This window comes from Hyperoodon ampullatus (assembly GCF_949752795.1).
Source record: "Hyperoodon ampullatus genome assembly, chromosome: 19".
Taxonomy (NCBI): domain Eukaryota; kingdom Metazoa; phylum Chordata; class Mammalia; order Artiodactyla; family Ziphiidae; genus Hyperoodon; species Hyperoodon ampullatus.
The window spans coordinates 57,194,344-57,211,866 of NC_136932.1; the positions used below are offsets into that span (position 1 = coordinate 57,194,344).

The 17,523-nt window shown below is 39.5% G+C and overlaps 1 protein-coding gene across 1 annotated transcript in view; it reads right to left on the reverse strand.

Annotated features, from left to right (window-relative positions):
* The window catches only part of ANKFN1 (ankyrin repeat and fibronectin type III domain containing 1), a gene marked incomplete at its 3' end in the record, with an annotated part of 414,694 nt that overhangs the window by 123,392 nt on the left and 273,779 nt on the right, over positions 1-17,523 (reverse strand). The window contains exons 4-5 of the mRNA XM_079725196.1: positions 14,983-15,184; positions 11,985-12,195 (exon numbers count right to left, since the gene is read on the reverse strand). Coding sequence (XP_079581322.1) covers positions 11,985-12,195; positions 14,983-15,168 — 397 coding nt within the window. The 5' untranslated portion in view covers positions 15,169-15,184. The remainder of the gene's footprint in view (positions 1-11,984; positions 12,196-14,982; positions 15,185-17,523) is intronic.

The window sequence follows — 17,523 nt, forward strand, 5'->3', positions numbered from 1 at the left end:
TGTCACCAACATGTGGTTGACATTCTGTACGACCAAAACAATATTTCCCCCTGGTGGGTGGGAAAGAAATCCAACCATTTCATTCTTCTAATCCAGAGAGAAAATATGATGAAGATAATGCAAGTGAAAATTTGTTAGGTGTATTTTGAAATGGAAATTAGGTGGTTATATAGGCATGTTTGCATTAATTATAGGAAACGAATACTAATTTATTATTGCCCCTGCTCACCATCAGTCTAAATTTATTTATAGATGAGGTCAGTGAAAAATTAGTTGAGTCTTTTTCTTTTTCTTTCTTTCTTCTTTCTTTTTAAAGTTGCTGTTTAGAACACTCAGGACTGTGTTTTGCTGCAGATTTGTCATGGTTAATGAATGTTGCTATAGCAGTCAATCATGTACTCTAAATACTGTCACACTTTTTTTTTAAAGCCTCAGTCATGAGCCATGACAGAAAAATAAACAAACAAATATAAAGCTAAAAAACTCTTTCACTGAGCAGCTACACTATGCAGAATCCCTTGGGAAGGCTAAAGGAGGCCAGAATAAATGATAATATAAGTGCTGTGGATGTAGGGAAGCAATGAGGGTGTATGAACACAGAGGTTCTGGAGAAAAGAAATACACATACACACACGTGGGCGCATACTCCTGTGGAAAAACTGGCAATATTAGCAGCCTCAAGGTGCAATTTCCTGGAGCAGTGAGATTGACAAGTCAGTACTAAATGCTGTTAATTTAACTAACTTCAGATTAATGCTAGAGTCTGCTGTGACCGAAGCCCTCAAACACAGTCTCATTATAGCCTTGCTGGGAAGGTCCTAAATATAGGCATTGACAGTTTAAAACAAATTCGTATACATTTGTGTATTTTTAGACATAGGTTAGGCGTCAGAGTTTGTGTCACAGTTTTCAGGTTGATTAATTGACCCAGTAACTGCACGCTCTACACTCTCGTTCCCTCCTGCTTCCACTCCAAATTATGGAGAAAATGGGGGAATTGTCTTTGCTAAGTCATTCAGTGAGCTTTTTATTGAAAGCCTGATGTTTGAATTGCATGCATGTGTCAACACTTGGGTGATAGACACATGATTTATAAAAATAAATTTTTCTAATACTATGAAATCCCCCCTATTAATTTTTATATCCACAGCAGTTATTACTGGCGTGAATTCCAGGTGGCATTTCAGATGGACAGCTTCTCTTGAGCTATGCTTGGCTCCCCCTGGACATTTTTCCTGCTTTTCCTAGCACAAAACATTTTGTTTCTAGACTTTGCCTTTACTTCTAGACTGTAGACTTGATGCTATTTGAGTTGCAGTGGTAAAGGGATTCTGTATCTTTAAGATAAAGCATTCACCTCTTCGTAGAATAACAAGGAAGATATACAGAATTTTATAGCCAAGTAAGTTTTCCAAGATCATTTAGATCCCTGTGCTTCTCAAAGTGAGATACCTAACATGCAGCATAGCATGGTGGTGGTGTTGTTGGGGTGCAGTGGGCATCTCTGAAGCCTCAGAATAAATATGTGTGTCTTTCTGGAGCATCAGATTTTCAATGCAGATTTTGATGAAAGCAAATTATTTAGAAGTTAAAACAAACACTTCTATTATGGAGAAGAATGGGACATTTTGCTAAAAAATGAAGATAAAAAAAGAAAGTTTATAGATCTCTCTCTCTTTTTTTCCCCAGGCTAAGTTCCCAGATGCCCCTGGGAGTATACCTACTCAATTGCTTCTGTTAGAAGTAAGTCCATGCACGAGTTGGAGAGGCACTAACTGAGCCAATGGTTTCAAACCATTTCACCAAGCAAACCTTTTATTATTTTTATCCTATGGATTTTTAAATAGTTTAATAAAACACTCTCTTTTGAAGGATTTTCTTTATTGACTGCCAAATCAGCTGACTTAATGTAATCATTTTTCTCCCTATTAACAATGACCTATATAACTGCCAATAGAAGCATCTCTTCAGTATTAGATAATCAAACCTAACAAACTGGGTTAATGTTTTAAGGAAAATCAAGTAACTATGATAATCATATTAGAATTTGCAGTTTTATCTTGACTAATGATGTGTTGGTTAAGTTTTTGGCACCTTGGAAATTGTTTGGGGAGCCCCATTCCTATTTTTTCCCCAGAATGAGAACCTTTTCAACCCCCTTATTATTATTATTATTTTTTTGTAGTACGCGGGCCTCTCACTGTTGTGGCCTCTCCCGCCGCGGAGCACAGGCTCCGGACGCGCAGGCCCAGTGGCCATGGCTCACGGGCCCAGCCGCTCTGCGGCACGTGGGATCCTCCCGGACCGGGGCACGAACCCGTGCCCCCTGCATTGGCAGGAGGACTCCCAACCACTGCACCACCAGGGAAGCCCAACCCCCTTATTTTTAAAGATAAAGAAACATACCCAGGGAGGTGGGATGATGATCCAAGGTTTCCTTAAAAACCTTAAATTTAGTGAACTTCCTCTAAACCTAAATGGAACGCAAATTAACCTTTTCTTTATGTATTGCAGTTTTCTAATTGCTATCTGTTTGGCACACGATTGGTGAACTCATTTTGGTTGGCTGTTTGGATATAGAAACGGGAAAGGTTCATGTCAATTTTATGATTAATTTTCCTGCCCACCCACTTCCCTTTTTCTTGGGTCCATTCTCTTTTCACTTCTACCCTCTGGATGTTTTGAGTCCAGAACTCCTGTATCTGTTTGCAAGGTTTGGTCTTTTCACTCTTACTGCAGTTGATCCCTTCTCCAGTGAAGCAGCTATCCTTCTGTGCAGCCATCGCCAGCACAATAGAGGGTCTGTGAGTGTGTGGTGAGCTGTCCGGCTGGGGCAAGACCACTTGGCGGCTCCTGAAATAGGCTCCGTGCTATTGTGGTGTTTAATTATCAACAGCATTTCTACCACCCAGTGTTTCTGAGTGGGCATTTGTTATAAGACCTGCCCAGCTAATTAACTACAGGGTGGGAGTGGGGGGATGGGCAGCAACTTGGTGTTCAAAGAATACAATTATGGCTACTGTTTAAATCCTCAGATAAATAATAATCAGACCAAGTGGATTTTCTTCACCATCAGAATCTAACCTGTTGGACTTCCCTGGCGGTCCAGTGGTTGACTTCGCCTTACAAGGCAGGGGGTGCGGGTTCAATCCCTGGACAGAGAGCTAAGATCCCACATGCCTCATGGCCAAAAAACCAAAAACATAAAACAGAAGCAATATTGTAACAAATTCAGTAGAATTTAAAAAATGGTCCACATTAAAAAAAAAAACTTAAAAAAAAAAAAGAATCTAACCTACTGATTGCCAACTACTTACTATCCTTACATTTCTTAATTTTGCCTTTGCCCTGCACTTGGTGAATTTGGGCCTAGTTGATAATTGCTTAAAGCTTGAAAAATATAATGAGGGTAAAATGTAAACTAATTTTAATTTTTAACTGAGGCTTTTAGGGAGCAATTCATTTGACTTGCTTAAACAAATACCTTTGCCCATTACTAATGATATGCCATTTTGCAATGTAGCAACAACTTTTCTATTGTTATTGGCATTTTCCTTGTTTTCATTGATGAGAAATATGGGGCACCAAGACAATCATTTAACCTCAGTGTTAGAAGGATCCTTACAATCAGCCTTAAGTGCCTCTTCCTATAGTACCTTTGGCCCTGTATGATTTCCTTCATGAGGGGAAGTCACTGCTCACCAAGGCGGCCCTGTGATAATCTTACATAGAAGACTATCAATTAGTAGAGGTTTGTATTATTATTATTAAACCTATTAGTCTGTGTTATATTTTTAAGAGGCACACAAAAATAAATCAAATACTTGTTTTTATAAAATAGCTCTGTGTTCTTCCATCCAAAAAAAAAAAAAAAATCTCTTGCCCCAGATAAAAATTTTCTGTTCTAGGTACCATCAAGAAATATATTATATATTAAGTCATGTCAATTTCAACCCTGTTATTTCAAAGGAGAAAACAAGGTCACTTAGGTATAACCCTTGATTATAAGCCAATATCCTCTGGGCAACCAAGAATAGCAGTTAATAATATTTATCTTTGCTGATCATAAATGACAACTGCCTAACAACATCACAACTGACTTGTTTTCAGCTAGGAATGTCAAAAGAAATAATATGGAGGTATTTTAATAATTAAATGTTTTTTAATTCAAAAACTCAAAGCGTAAGTTGCAGTTTACCTGTCTTGATAAGGTTCAGGGCTCAAAATTCACTTTGGTGTCATCTGGGCCTCAACCTGTTGTCTTATTTTCAGGTTTTCCCAAGGACTTTGAGAGTGTGGTTTCCAAAAGGTTTTAGTGATTTGGAGATTAAGTGTTTCATTTTAATTACTGTGAACTTTCTTCTCCTAGAACTCATTACACCCTGGACATGGGGCTCTGGAATGTTTTTCTCTGCTATTTTCAGCAGAATGTGGATTCACGAAGTCCATATTATATAGTTTAAGTTGTAACTGTTGCTCTTTAAGAAGCCAGAGCCATTGACATAGAAAGGGACTTCCTGCCCAGGTCTCCCCAACTCCAGGGGGGCGAATGGACATTTTCTCTGAAACGAACACACAAAACACTTGAAGAAATTATTTAGAAAATCCAAAGCAGATTACCCAATGACATCATAGGGAGTTTAAATATGAAATAAGATAGCTGTATCTTCTGCTGATTTTTCGATGCTGTCCTATAGAAATACAGTGTGAGTCACATCACTTAAAATTGGCTAGTAGTGACATTAAGAAAGCAAAAAGAAATAGGTGAAATTAATTTGCATAATATATTTTAGTTAACAGATCCAAACATTATCATTTCAACATGCAATCAGTATAAAATTATTAATTAGATATTTTATATATTTTTTGGTACTTAGGTCTTTAAAATTCAGTGTAAGTTTTACATTAAAACACATTTTAATTTGGACTGGACACATTTCAAGTACCAACAGTCATATGTCTATGTTAGTATAGTTTTAGAACATAAAATCCTACAAACTTCAAAAAGTGCCTATATTGGACAGTGTTTTCACAACACTATACAACAGATGGGTAAAATATTTAAATTCTCTACCAGCAAATTTTGGGTTTGTTTTATATCGTTTCTGCGAGTTATATTGGCTAACAATTTTTTGACCATTTACAATGTGCCAGGGAACACCTATTTTAAACCTATTACATTTAATTCCCAACAATCTTAGATAGGTAGTGGAGTAGCCAGCCTTCAAGAGGGCCCCTAGTGATCTCTGTCTTCTACTTTTCACACCCTGTAGCAGGGCTGATCCTTGTTGGTCATCGAGATAACAAGATGCAGCAAAAATGATAATACATCACCTCTGATATTAGGTTATAAAAGAGACTGTTGCTTCCATCTTGGTTGGTCTCTTTGTCTTTCTTAAATCATTTGCTCTGGGGGAAGCCAACTGCCATGTTAAGGAACTGCACTATGGAGACACCCATGCAGGAAGGGACACAGGTCTCACCAGCAGTCACTCTGAGTAAGCTTGGCAGTGGATCCTCTGGCTCAATCATGCCTTTAGAGGATAGCAATGGTTATGTTGGCAGAATTGAGGGACAGGAACCTCGATAGTGAGTGTGTGCATGTGTGCATGTGCACATGTATGTGTTGGGTGGGCCAACAAAGGTATCTTTAAACTTTATATGTTTTAATTTTTGGCAAGGAGAATATATTCTGTGTTGCACGTATATTTAAAAATTAAAAATAAAAGAATGAAAGGACAGTTATCAGCTCTTGAAGAGCAAGTGACTGGAACTTAGGCTATGGCCACCTGATGTCTAAATAATTATTTGGAAACAAACAAAAAGAGATAAATTGACTTGATATTTAGTAAAATCATTTCCTTCAAAATTAGTAATATATTCACACCCTTCAAAACAAGTGAAAGTAACCTTCGGATTTATTCAGTTCAATTAAACACACATTTTTTGAGTGCCTTCTGTTTGCTGGGGATACAGGGACAAATGAGACAAATTTTGCTCTTGTGGAGTTTACATTCTAATGCAGGGGAGACAGAAAATAAGGAAATCAAAACCTGGAGAAGAATATCATACAGTGATTTCAGCGCTATGCAGAAAACTAAAATAAAGTGATGTGATTAGAAAGTGACTTTAGACTTTGGATTTGTTGGCCAAAGAAAGCTTCTCTTGAAGATGTGACATTTAAGGTGAAATGTTAAGAAGGAGTTAGACTGAGTAATGATCAAGATTAAAAGCACTTGATCATTTCAAGCATAGGGAATAGCAGTCCAAAGGCCTTCTAATAAGATAGTGAGGAGTGTTGGAATGGAGGCTGGTGTATCAGGGGTGAGGGTGGAGCAGTATGAGATGAGGTTTGAGGAGGAGCAAGTTTGTAAGTCAGGGTGAGGATTTTTACACCTATTTTAATGAAGCAGATAAAAGTATCTGGGGACGCATTCTAGCAACCCGCCTAAGGCTTGTTCTTTACGTAGTCTTAATGGTTGCAAATCTTTGTCTTTTGAGGGTGGATTTGATTTCAGTAAACCTCTCTAAATCATTGGAAACCACGACTGGTGAACATGGAGGGTGATGACGCTAAGCAATGCTGTTTTGGAACAAAAATCAGATGTGACTCTAAGCAATGAGTCAGATTTTCTCATAAACTGGCTCTGAGGACAAATCCAAAAGCGTTTAGAGCAATGGCAGCACTGTTGGAGCAAGTGTGGGGTCTCCCATGTGGACCCTCTTAAAGGATAACATTCGAGTGGATTGTAGACTTTCTGGTGTGTTTGTTTACATAAAGCCAGCCTCATTAGTTTATAGTCACACCTCTTAGACGTGCCCTGAACCAGTCCCAGCACCAACACGGACCCTTGACTACTGCAGAAATAGTGGTGCATCCTGACCAGTCTGCCAAAATTTTAACATTGGTGTCTGCACCACACTCAAATGACAGCTACTCTGCGATCATATTTTATGAAGTAACTGAACATAACTAATTCTGGGAGACATTTCCTAGTTCCACAGTATCCAAGGGAAAGTGAGACAGAGGGGTTCACAAAGGATTGCAGAGAGAGAGAGAGGAGAGGGTCTAGAGAGAAGGGAGACTGCAGCTATAGGGAAGGGCAGAAAGACTAAAAATGAGCGTTCTGCCATATTATTAATCCGTGTAAAAATAAAAACAGGCTATGTCTGCAACCAAATTTCAAAACAGTGCCTGGAAAACACAATAATGGCAACAACAACAGGTTCCCCACAGTGTAAATTACTTGAAGACAAAGTTTTCTTCATAAATTGTGTGTGCAAGTGCACGTATGTATGTGCGCACATGCACTGTACACATAGTGTATGTGTATGTGTGTGCTAAAATTCGATACCTGCAGTTCCCAGCAGTATAAGGCAGGGCTTAAAATTCAACTGAAATTTCAACTGAAAATTTATCAGCACCTACATATGTGCCAGGTATTGGGGTCAAAAGATGAGATAACATCCATGTGAGTGACCAGATTTGCACATGGTAGGTATCCAAAAAGAACTAGTTTCTTTATGGTTACTGTTTATAGAGCCGAAATGATGCCAAATAGATAGCAGCCTCAGAAAGACAAGGACCTCACTGATGATTCGGTATATTCTTCCTGGAGACCGTTGAAGTGTGATTCGAGGATGGAGGCAGGGTATGAGTTAGAATAAGGGAGGGGTTTTTATGGAGCAAGTCTTTCTCAGCCGTTGTTTAACTGAGTATGAGTTATGGGAAGTGGGATACTGAATGGATGAAAAAATCAAAAGTATAGCCCCCAGGTATCCTGTAGTACCTTTGTACATTAGTTTTCCTAGCGCTAGTCCTTTCAGATTCTGGGCCTGTTTCCTGAGCTCGGCACACGTATGTGGGATTCTACTTCCACAATGGCTGATGTTTTCTCCTAGAAGGAATGAATATTACTTTGTGCTGCTTACCTAAAGGTGGGAGGAACAGAAAAAAGTTGCCAAATAAAGATAGTAGATTCATGTAATGAGCAGGCTGAGGTTCTGTGTATCTTTAAACTTGGGGCAGTGTGCAAATTTGGGTGGCCACTTCTGGAACTTTCCTTATGAATAAGGAAATGTACATGGTTGAATTTCAAGCCATGTTTATTCAGAACACCTTCATATAGCTCTATGATTTCAGGGGCTAAAGCCCAGAAGACATGCCTGACCAGTGGTTTAGGAGGTAAATCCCTAAACGTATCTGTGTCTTTGTGATCCCTGTTACAAAAGGGAGAGAATTGCAGAGGACTTTCTTCTGAGTTATGTCAGGATCTTTGGTTGGCATAGTGAAAAGAGTATTGGGCTGTTTTCAGAAGGGAACACACAGGGGAAGGGAAGACAGGAAATTTACCCTATTAGAAATCCTGGAATATTTAACAGGCATTAGAAGAGGAGAGATGGAGAGTCAGGGAAGGAAGGAAGTGAACATCTGCAGTGTGACAGTGAGTGTGCTAATGCTTCCCCACAAATACCAAAACACTTAATACAGAGGATCTGGGTTCAAATCATGGGTCCACCACTTATGAGCTTTGGAGCACTGGATGAGTTATTTGTCTATATTTCAGTTTCCTCATTGATCAAAACGAGGAAGCTAACTCTCACCTCACAAGCCAGTGGTCAGGATCAAGTGAGATGATGCAAGCAAAAGCATTTTTGCAAAATGTGTAAAATACTCTACGAACTCAAGACCTCATTCTTCTAACCTGCCTCTGCAGCTTCTGTGGATCAGTTTGCAGTGGGTGCTTGCTTATCTGGTTCTAGCTGGGAGACTCTGGTTTTTCTCATGGGCTGGCTCATACTCATGCACAGAAGCAATTTGATTTCTCTGGTACTTGATACATAAAGTGAATTAAAGATCCCTGAAAACAGACTGTGTTCTTCTATCCTGCCTTTTTTCAACAGGAATGGCATCTCAGCTCACAGAACAGCACAAAGAAATACACCATAGGACTTTAGCAAAGGCACAAAGGGAAAGGTACAGGGGCCCAGTGGCCACAGCCTTCTTTATTAGTTATTTGGAAAGACAGTGAGTTTGCACAGCAGGATTCCAGGCATGGTATCTCACACACTTGGACTTGAATCCTTGACATCCCTATTCATTTGCTAGATGTGTGACCTTTGGTCAGTCACTTAACCTCTCAGAATCACGAATTCCTCTTCTTCAAGATGGAGTTCATAACATCATCCTGAAGGGCTAATGTGAAAACTGGAGATAATGTATGTGGAGATTTCATAGGTTCTCAGTTAACAGTCCTTTGCTGTTTTTACACATGTGGGAGTCTATACATGATCGTATCTCTTTAACTTTTTGGGTGGCCAAGGTGACTTAGGTGTCATATTTCCTAGAAGCTAAAACCTGGGTTTCTCTCACTGTCCTTTACAAGTTTGTGATGATAATGGGTTATCATTCCACAGGGAATGAGAAAAACCAGGGATCTTTTGAATGAATTTGCTTTCGGTTTAACTAAGTATTTAGTACTTGGGTTATTTTATGGAGATTTAATTACGCACAAGGGGGATTGGGGAGATTGGGAGTATTACTGGTTTCATGGAAAATGCAGAAATTCTTTGCAGCGTCTCAGGTAAGTAAGACTAATGTTTCATCCAGCTCAGTGCAGGCAACATCTGGATGAATGGTCTCCTTGTTCCTATAGAATGGGGCTCAGTCTGCATTCTCTATGTTCAGACCCCTTGATTCTCTCTCCACCGCTCTCTCACTGCATCTTTAGGACAGACATTATTGCAACATAAATTGGAAGGCAGCAAATAAACCTTTTTGATTTCTTCCATCCTTATTTGCCCATCCCTCCAAATCCTCCAATTCCACTAAAAAGAAGCAGCACTTTGATGATGGAGCTCTTATGGAAGAGCCCCAATGCTCCTGAACCCACGTCCTCATTCTTTTTGACATGGATGTGGTGGGTTTAGCATTTTTAAAATAAAGAGTTTTATGATACAAGGTTCTGCCTCTGTACCTAGTTTTTGGGTGGCAGGGGTTTATGAAATTTAGGAGCAGAGATGTGACCTCTAATTATATATTTGCTTGCTTCTCTTTCAGCCTTCTGGGTCTCACCACTTGGAAGTGAGTGAATCAGTATTAGTGAAACTAACAATTTGATGAGTTTACTTTTTTCTTTTAGGAAACATAAAAACTGTGGCTCAGAGCCATTGTGGTCATTGGGTCAGAGAGTTTGCACCTAAGGGAATATGAGTGCCTCCCTCAGAATGTTGTGTGAGGATTAAAGGAGTCAATACATGTAAAGTGCTCAGAATAGTGCCTGGCACAGGGCAAGGGCTATATGATTTTATCCCATCCACTCCTGGGCAGGGTCTGTGACCAGAGAGCAGCTCCCTGTGGTAAGTACTATCAGCTCTTCTTCAAAATACATCCAGAAAGAAGCCATTCACAAAAGACCACATACGATGTGATTCCGTTGATATGAAATGTCCAGAAGAGGCAAATCTATAGAAACAGAAAGATTAGTGGTTGCCCAAGGCTGGGAGGAGTGGGGAGGTTGGGGTGAGATAGCCGAAGGGTATGGGGTTTCTTTTGGGGTGATGAAAATGGTCTAAAATTGACTGTGGTGATGGTTGCACAAGTCTGTGCATATACTAAAAACCATTGAATTGTACACGATAAGTGAGTGAATTGTATGGCATGTGAATTGTATCTCAATAAAGCTGTTAAAAAATACATTCCGAATTCCACCCCTGCTCACCATCAATGTCACTACGGTGCTAGTCCAAGCAACTGGCATCTGTCTCCTGGACCATTAGAATAGCCTCCTAATTGTTTTTCACAATTTCACAGTTGCCCTAACCACTGTGTATTCTCCACAGACGGCTGTAGTGATCTTTTAAAATGTAAAGCAGACTATGTCTTCCTCCCTCCCTCCCTCCTTCTTTCTTTCCCACGCCATGCATCTTGCAGGATCTTAGTTCCCTGACCAAGGATTGAACCTGGGCCCCAGCAGTGACAGCACCGGGTCCTAACCACTGGACTGCCAGGGAATTCCCCAGAACATGTCTTTCATCTGCTTAAACTGTTTCACTGTCTCCCCATCACCTTAAAATCAAAGTGAAACTTCTCACCTCGGCTGATCTGCTCCTGTACGATCTGGTCCCTGTGACTTCTCCCTCAGCCATCACTCTCCCCTGTGTTCATTTTGCTTTAGCCACACTGGCCTTCTTGTTCTGCAGATATGGCAATCTCATTCCTACCTGCCTCAGGACCTTTCTGTTTGCCATTCACTCTGCCTAAAATTTGACCCCATATCTTCTCATAGCTCATTCCTTGATATTGCCTAGGACTAGGCTCAAATGTCACTGCATTAGAGAGGCTTTTCTTGCCCAACCCTATTAAAATAGTCCCCACTCCGTTAATCCCCACCCATTCATTCACTTTATTTTCTTCATAGTATTTATCACTATTTGAATTTATATATTAGTTTATCTATTTACTTGATTGTTGGAAATCTCCTCCCCTAGTATGTAAGCTCTTTGAGCATAGAGATTTTTTATCTTGCTCACCACTGCATTCCTAGTACTTAGAACATGCCCTTTCCTCATTGTTTGTTGAATGAGTGAATGAATGAATGGAACCACCATATGGACTGTGGACAGAAAGACATTAACACACACATACTCATTCTCTTTTCTATCTCATTCTTTTTTCTATGTACATGTCCTGTGCTGTAGCCTCACTTGGGGTATTTCACATGTCTTAAAACTTGCATTCAATTCTTAAGAGGAAGTTCCTTTGAGGTTCCTTTTCAATAACATTCTGTGTATTCTATTAAAAACATAACTTGATGCTTAGACTGATAAACAGTGTTTGCATGAAAGTTCATGAAAACATGTAAAGGATTTCAGAGCCTATGCTTAGTCAGCCATTCATTCTAAGGGCCAGCAATGGCTATTTCAGTGGCATAAAGCTGTGGTCTGGCCTTAATAGTACATGTTTTATTCTTGAGTTTACTTACAGTGTGGACTTTCTTGGGCTCCTGTTCTCAGAAGAATCCTAGCAATGGGCACATTGTTGGTCATGATGGCAATATCCAGAGGTGTCAATCCCTCACTGTTAGGTGTGTTGAGATCTAGTTCTTCCGAGCTGTACTGATACAGGAGGATCTGCACAGCATCTATGTCTTGCTGTTCAACTGCTTCAAACATGGCTTCATTGCCCTGGAAGTTCTGGAAAAGAATGAAGCAGGTTAGCACATTTTCATAGACCAGCTTGTCTTCATGGCCTGGCTGTTTTGAATTTTAGGGACTGCTTCAGTGACTGCATTCCCACTTATAAGTGGTATAACTGCTATTTATTCCAAGGTCTCCAAAGTAAACACTATTGGACCCTCCCTCCATCTTTTTTAATGAACATTGAAAAGATCTGTACATTTAGATGCATGGAGACAATATAGTATACAGTCTACAGATAAGAGCAAACTTCAGTTTTTCTCAAACCAGTCTTCTGTGGAATACTGTTCAGTAGGCCATTATAAGGTGTTCTATGAAGAAAGTAGCATGTGGTCAAATGAATTTGGTAAACATTAGATTAAACCAAGTTACTGCATTATTTTATTGTAAGACCTCTCAAGCCCTTTAGTAATTTTGACATGCAATTATGACTCTCTAATAGGTGAGAAATATGACCTGTTTCAAATATTTTTTCACAGAACATATTTTTCATTATATTTGTTTTAACTGTCCTGGAGTAAGGTTCTACGGAACATAGTTTGGAAAACACTGGCATAGATAACATAGCACAGGTAATTTAAATTATGACTAGCTTGGAATACACTTTCTCTGTTTCTCAAACTCATCCCCTCCCTTTCCATCCCCGTGTTTTGACTGTTTCTCAGACTGTTACCAGATCATGGCAGTGACCTACCTGTTGCTAGTCTTAGTCTCCTTCGTCCCTACTCCATATTGATACAAGAGTAGTCTTTCTAAAATTTACACTGCTACATGTCCCTTCCTTATTTACAAATCTCTAGTAGGTCCACACTTCCTGCAGGCTGACTCCTAACTCCTAGACTCCTTTATACTAACCTCTACACTTTCTCAACCCTGAGCCCCAGCCACTGAATACCTGGCATTTCTGAGACCTCAGGTGAGGGGCTCAAGAGTTGGTGTCCAGGGAGGGTTTCAGTGGATGGGTGGCAATTTCTTTGGGGCCTGAGAGGGCCAAAAGTTGAATATTCATAGGATACAAATCGCCTATAGAAGAGGATAGCTAAAGACAATATCTTTCCTTTGAAAAGTTCTTTCAGGGGATTAATAGTAAGCAAAGGAGAAAAGCTTTAGAATTCTCTCAAATACATATTTCTGTAGCTCATGGGATAAGAGCAACACATATACTATTCATACATTTAGCTGGTATCTTCTCCAAGAGTTGCCAGGTGTTCAAACACGTTGAAATACCAATGGTCCTGAGCTAGCATAGGGGTTGCCTGATTAAAATGTGGAAGGTCTTCAGTAACCACATATTTAGGTTGGCAGGTTTTATTATCAGTCTCATCAAAAATCGATTCTCCGTATCAAAGGCTACAGGTCGACTTAGCTGAGTGCGTAACACATGAATGAAATTCGAGGAAAACACAAAGCTATTATGCAAATGCTTGTTTTGACAATGGGGACCCAGGGGATAGAACTGTTTGATATGCAGCTCTCTTTGCTACATGGCAGTCTGCTGAACTGAAAAGTGTTTTGTGGACAATCTGCTAAGCTGAACAGCCTCTGATGCTTAGGCCGTAACTCAGCCACAACCAAGCCCTCCCAGAAGATAAGTTTGAAATGAGAAAACAAATTAGAAAACAAATGAGTGCAAAGTTAAAATGCTGCCCTGTCCAAACAACACAGTTGTATATTTGTTTGTGATTCTTAGTATGTCTAATTTCTCATGTGCCCTACTTGCTCTCACTCTTAAGTCATTTCCTTCGCCATGCTTTTGTTGGCAAACTCTAGTATGCTTCTATCTGGAAAGGCTAGGGCTCATTTCTGTTTTAAGCTCAAACAAATGGTGCCATTACCCCCTGCAGAAATACCCTTGCTGAGCATGTTAATATTATGCCCTCAGCTTTTACTGAGGGGCAGTATAAGAAGCTGCTATGTGAGAATGTTTATAACATCCCCAGTACTACTCTTTATTCTCCATTACATAATTCACTATGACATCTTATAGAGGCCAGAGGACTTAGCAACAGGAAGATATTCATTTGGTATACTTTCAGTTATTAGCTAATAGAATGCTCTTACCAATTGTCCTTCCCCTTCTGCTTTGACTAGGAACTCAGAGGTAAATGTAATGACAAATTTTAGGTACTGTATTTGCCTAGGTTTTTGGTATATCTATTTCTCTTTCCATCCCCACTATTTTCTTTTTCTGGTTTTTTTCCTTCCTCCCTCCCTCCCACCCTCCTCTCCTTCCTTCTTTCTTTCTTTTTCCTTTTCTTGCTCCCTTGCTGTCCCCCCCAATCACCATCGCTATTGATTTATTTACCATTGTATAATACATTTGCATTTTTTTTTTTTTTTTTTTTTGCCTGGATTCTGTCTTGAATGCCTTTGGAAAGCATATGGGGTATACATTACAAATAAGTAAATAAAATATTGTTCATTGTTCATTCAATATTTGAATGAACACTGGATTTGAATGAACACTGGATCTCTCAGAAAGCCTATTTAATCTCAAACTCCATATTTGTCAAGCTGCTATTTTGTGGGTTCTTTGGTCTATTAGAGAAAGAAAAACTAAGGGAAAATAAAGGAAAAGAAGTTAAGAAAAAGAAAGGGAAAATCTCACAGTCACTTAAACTTCGGCTAACATATATATGTGCAGTTCCTACCTTACCTTACTTTCAACATTTATAAACTTGCAAACATCAGGTTCTGAAGTAAACGTGGATCATCGTAGTATCTCCTTAAATCCAAACACAACTGCACTAATCAAATCAAGATGGGAATAAAGAGTTTTATTACCACCGAGGTCTTTCTGAGACTCAGCCGGTCAGTTCTTGTTCTAAAATAGGCTTCATCAAACGAAGAGTGGCTCCCTTTCAGTTTCTCAGAGAGGTTCCGGTACAGGCGTTTGGCAGCACTGGGAGATGATGGGGCGCTATGTTTTTTTGACTGAGAAAGATGTAAATTCTGCATTTGTTGGGTCATTTTCACACGGCAATTCCTAAGAGGAGAAAAATCTAATGTTGTAATAATTTACACAACATAATTATAAGTTGACAAAAAAGTTTTTATCATCCCCAGTAACCATCTGGAACCCTAATAAAATATTATAGCTAGAAAGGACCTTAGAGATCATCAGATCCAGCTTTTTCATGTTAGAGACGAGAAAGCTGAAACCCAGGGAAGGAAAGCAGCTTGTTTGTGGCCATATAGCTAATCGGTGGCGAGAATTAAATGACAGCATCCATTTACTACATAAACATAGGCATTTACATACAAACATATATGACTTGAGCCTCTACGAAAAATCTTTTGATCTCTGTCCCACTGGGAGGAAGTATCTCAATTCTATAACCCAGGGAGTCTGTTCAATTATTCTTGGCTATATATAATTGGAATTCTGCTACGTATACTCTAGATGCTGTCTTCTGTTGGGTGTATAAAAGAGTGTGGTAGTTTCCTGAAGATACCCCTTCTCTCAAAGGTGTTAAACTGTGCTTATTGTCTGAGATTTGTTGGACTATCGCAGTGCCCAGAGCTTTGGGGAATTTGTACCGATAGGCTCATCCTTGCTCACCCCAGGTACTTCAGATAGTGTCCTCCAGGACACTTACTACTGGCCTTCTCCAAGTAGTATTTGACTGCTGTTCCACAAATCTCTAAACAGGTCCTCACCAACGTCATACCTGAAGTCAATTTCCAGGAGGTTAGCTATGGATTTCAAAAGCTGTCCACCATTATGTTGGGTATTGCTATTGAAATATTGATGCTACCAAGGCTATTGCTGCCTAGCAGTGTGTGTATTGGATGAACAAATGTATGAATGAAATAACTGGCTAAGGCAGTTTTATGCAAGGTGTCTCCACCCCTGGTGCAGCCTCTGGTGCATTGGGCCCAGGTCTCTGGAGCATGCGGCTGCCTTCCCACCACCTGCCCTCCAACTTCCAGTGGAGTCTTCCATTTATAATGCTGCCATTGCCATTTAGCCGTGTCCCTTAGGACATCTTCAGTCCTTGAATTTTTATAGCTTTATGGACTCTGATATAATATCATGTAGAATCTCTTTTATTGGCCAAACTCTTCACAGGGCTGACTTAGTGATTCTCCAACTCCTACAGGATATAACCATATTCTTTAGCTTTACATACAAGTGCTTGCCTCTCCAGCTTCATCTGATACTGTACTTCTACATTGTAGGTTTCAGTCTTTCTGATCTCCTTAGAGTTTCCTAAGTGGTTCAAACTCTTTGCTACCTCTGGGTCTTTGTATACACTGCTCTGTATGTATTAAAATGCCATCTGTGCCTTCATCCCCTAGGAAACAATTGTTGATCCTTAAAGTCTATGCTCAAGTACTTTCTGACACCCCCGGGCAAATTTGGGTATTTCTTTACTCATTCACTCAGTATATGCTTTTTACAGTAAATACTTTATCACGTTACAACTGTTTGTTTGGCTCTCTGTCTCCCAGCTAGTCTATATGCTTCACAAGAACAAGGACTGCTAAATATTACTTTTTATATCCCCAGTACCTAAAATGTGCCTGTCTCAGGGTAAAAGAAATATAACAGAGATTAAGATATGAATCTCCTCTTCCACCTACTGAATATGGGATCTTGGGCAAGTTACTTAACATGTCTGCATCTCATTTTTCTAATTTTTAAAATAGAGAAAATAACAACAACTACATATTATGGTTGTGAGGATTTGATGAGATAATGAATGTAAATAGCTTAGAATGTAGGCAGACTTCTGGCAGCTATCATATTTATTATAGAAGATACTCAGCAGATACTTCAGAGTAAATGAGTGCACATTTGAGAGTCTATTACATATAATATAGTAAGGGACTACCCAGAAAGCTCATTTCCTCTCATGCTTCTGAACTGGGTTCCATGTCCACTAGCACCAACTAACCTTGACTTACTTGCACTTTAACAAATGGAGATCCATCTTCATTACATTGTTGAATGTCTTTAGGCACCTTTTAAGTCTTGCTTGTAATTTTCTCCAACACAGACTTCCTGGTGCCTTCTGAGGAGGTCAGACCTATTCAATATTAGTCATGTTCATCAGGCCCTACCCATTCTTAGCTAAACGGCCACATTTACATTTGGAAGGAGGATGTAAAGCACTGTCTGTAGTGTGTATGTACATGTGGGTATATTCTCATTAATTTTTAATAATCTTTTAATGTACACAAAAGCAGTAGGTGATTTGGCATCTTCCTCTTTCTGCCTACAAATCTTTTACCTATAATTCAGTAGCAGCCATAGCACTTCCTCTATATCTTAACCATTCCCACAGAAATTCCAGATTGATATGCAAGCTAGCTTACATG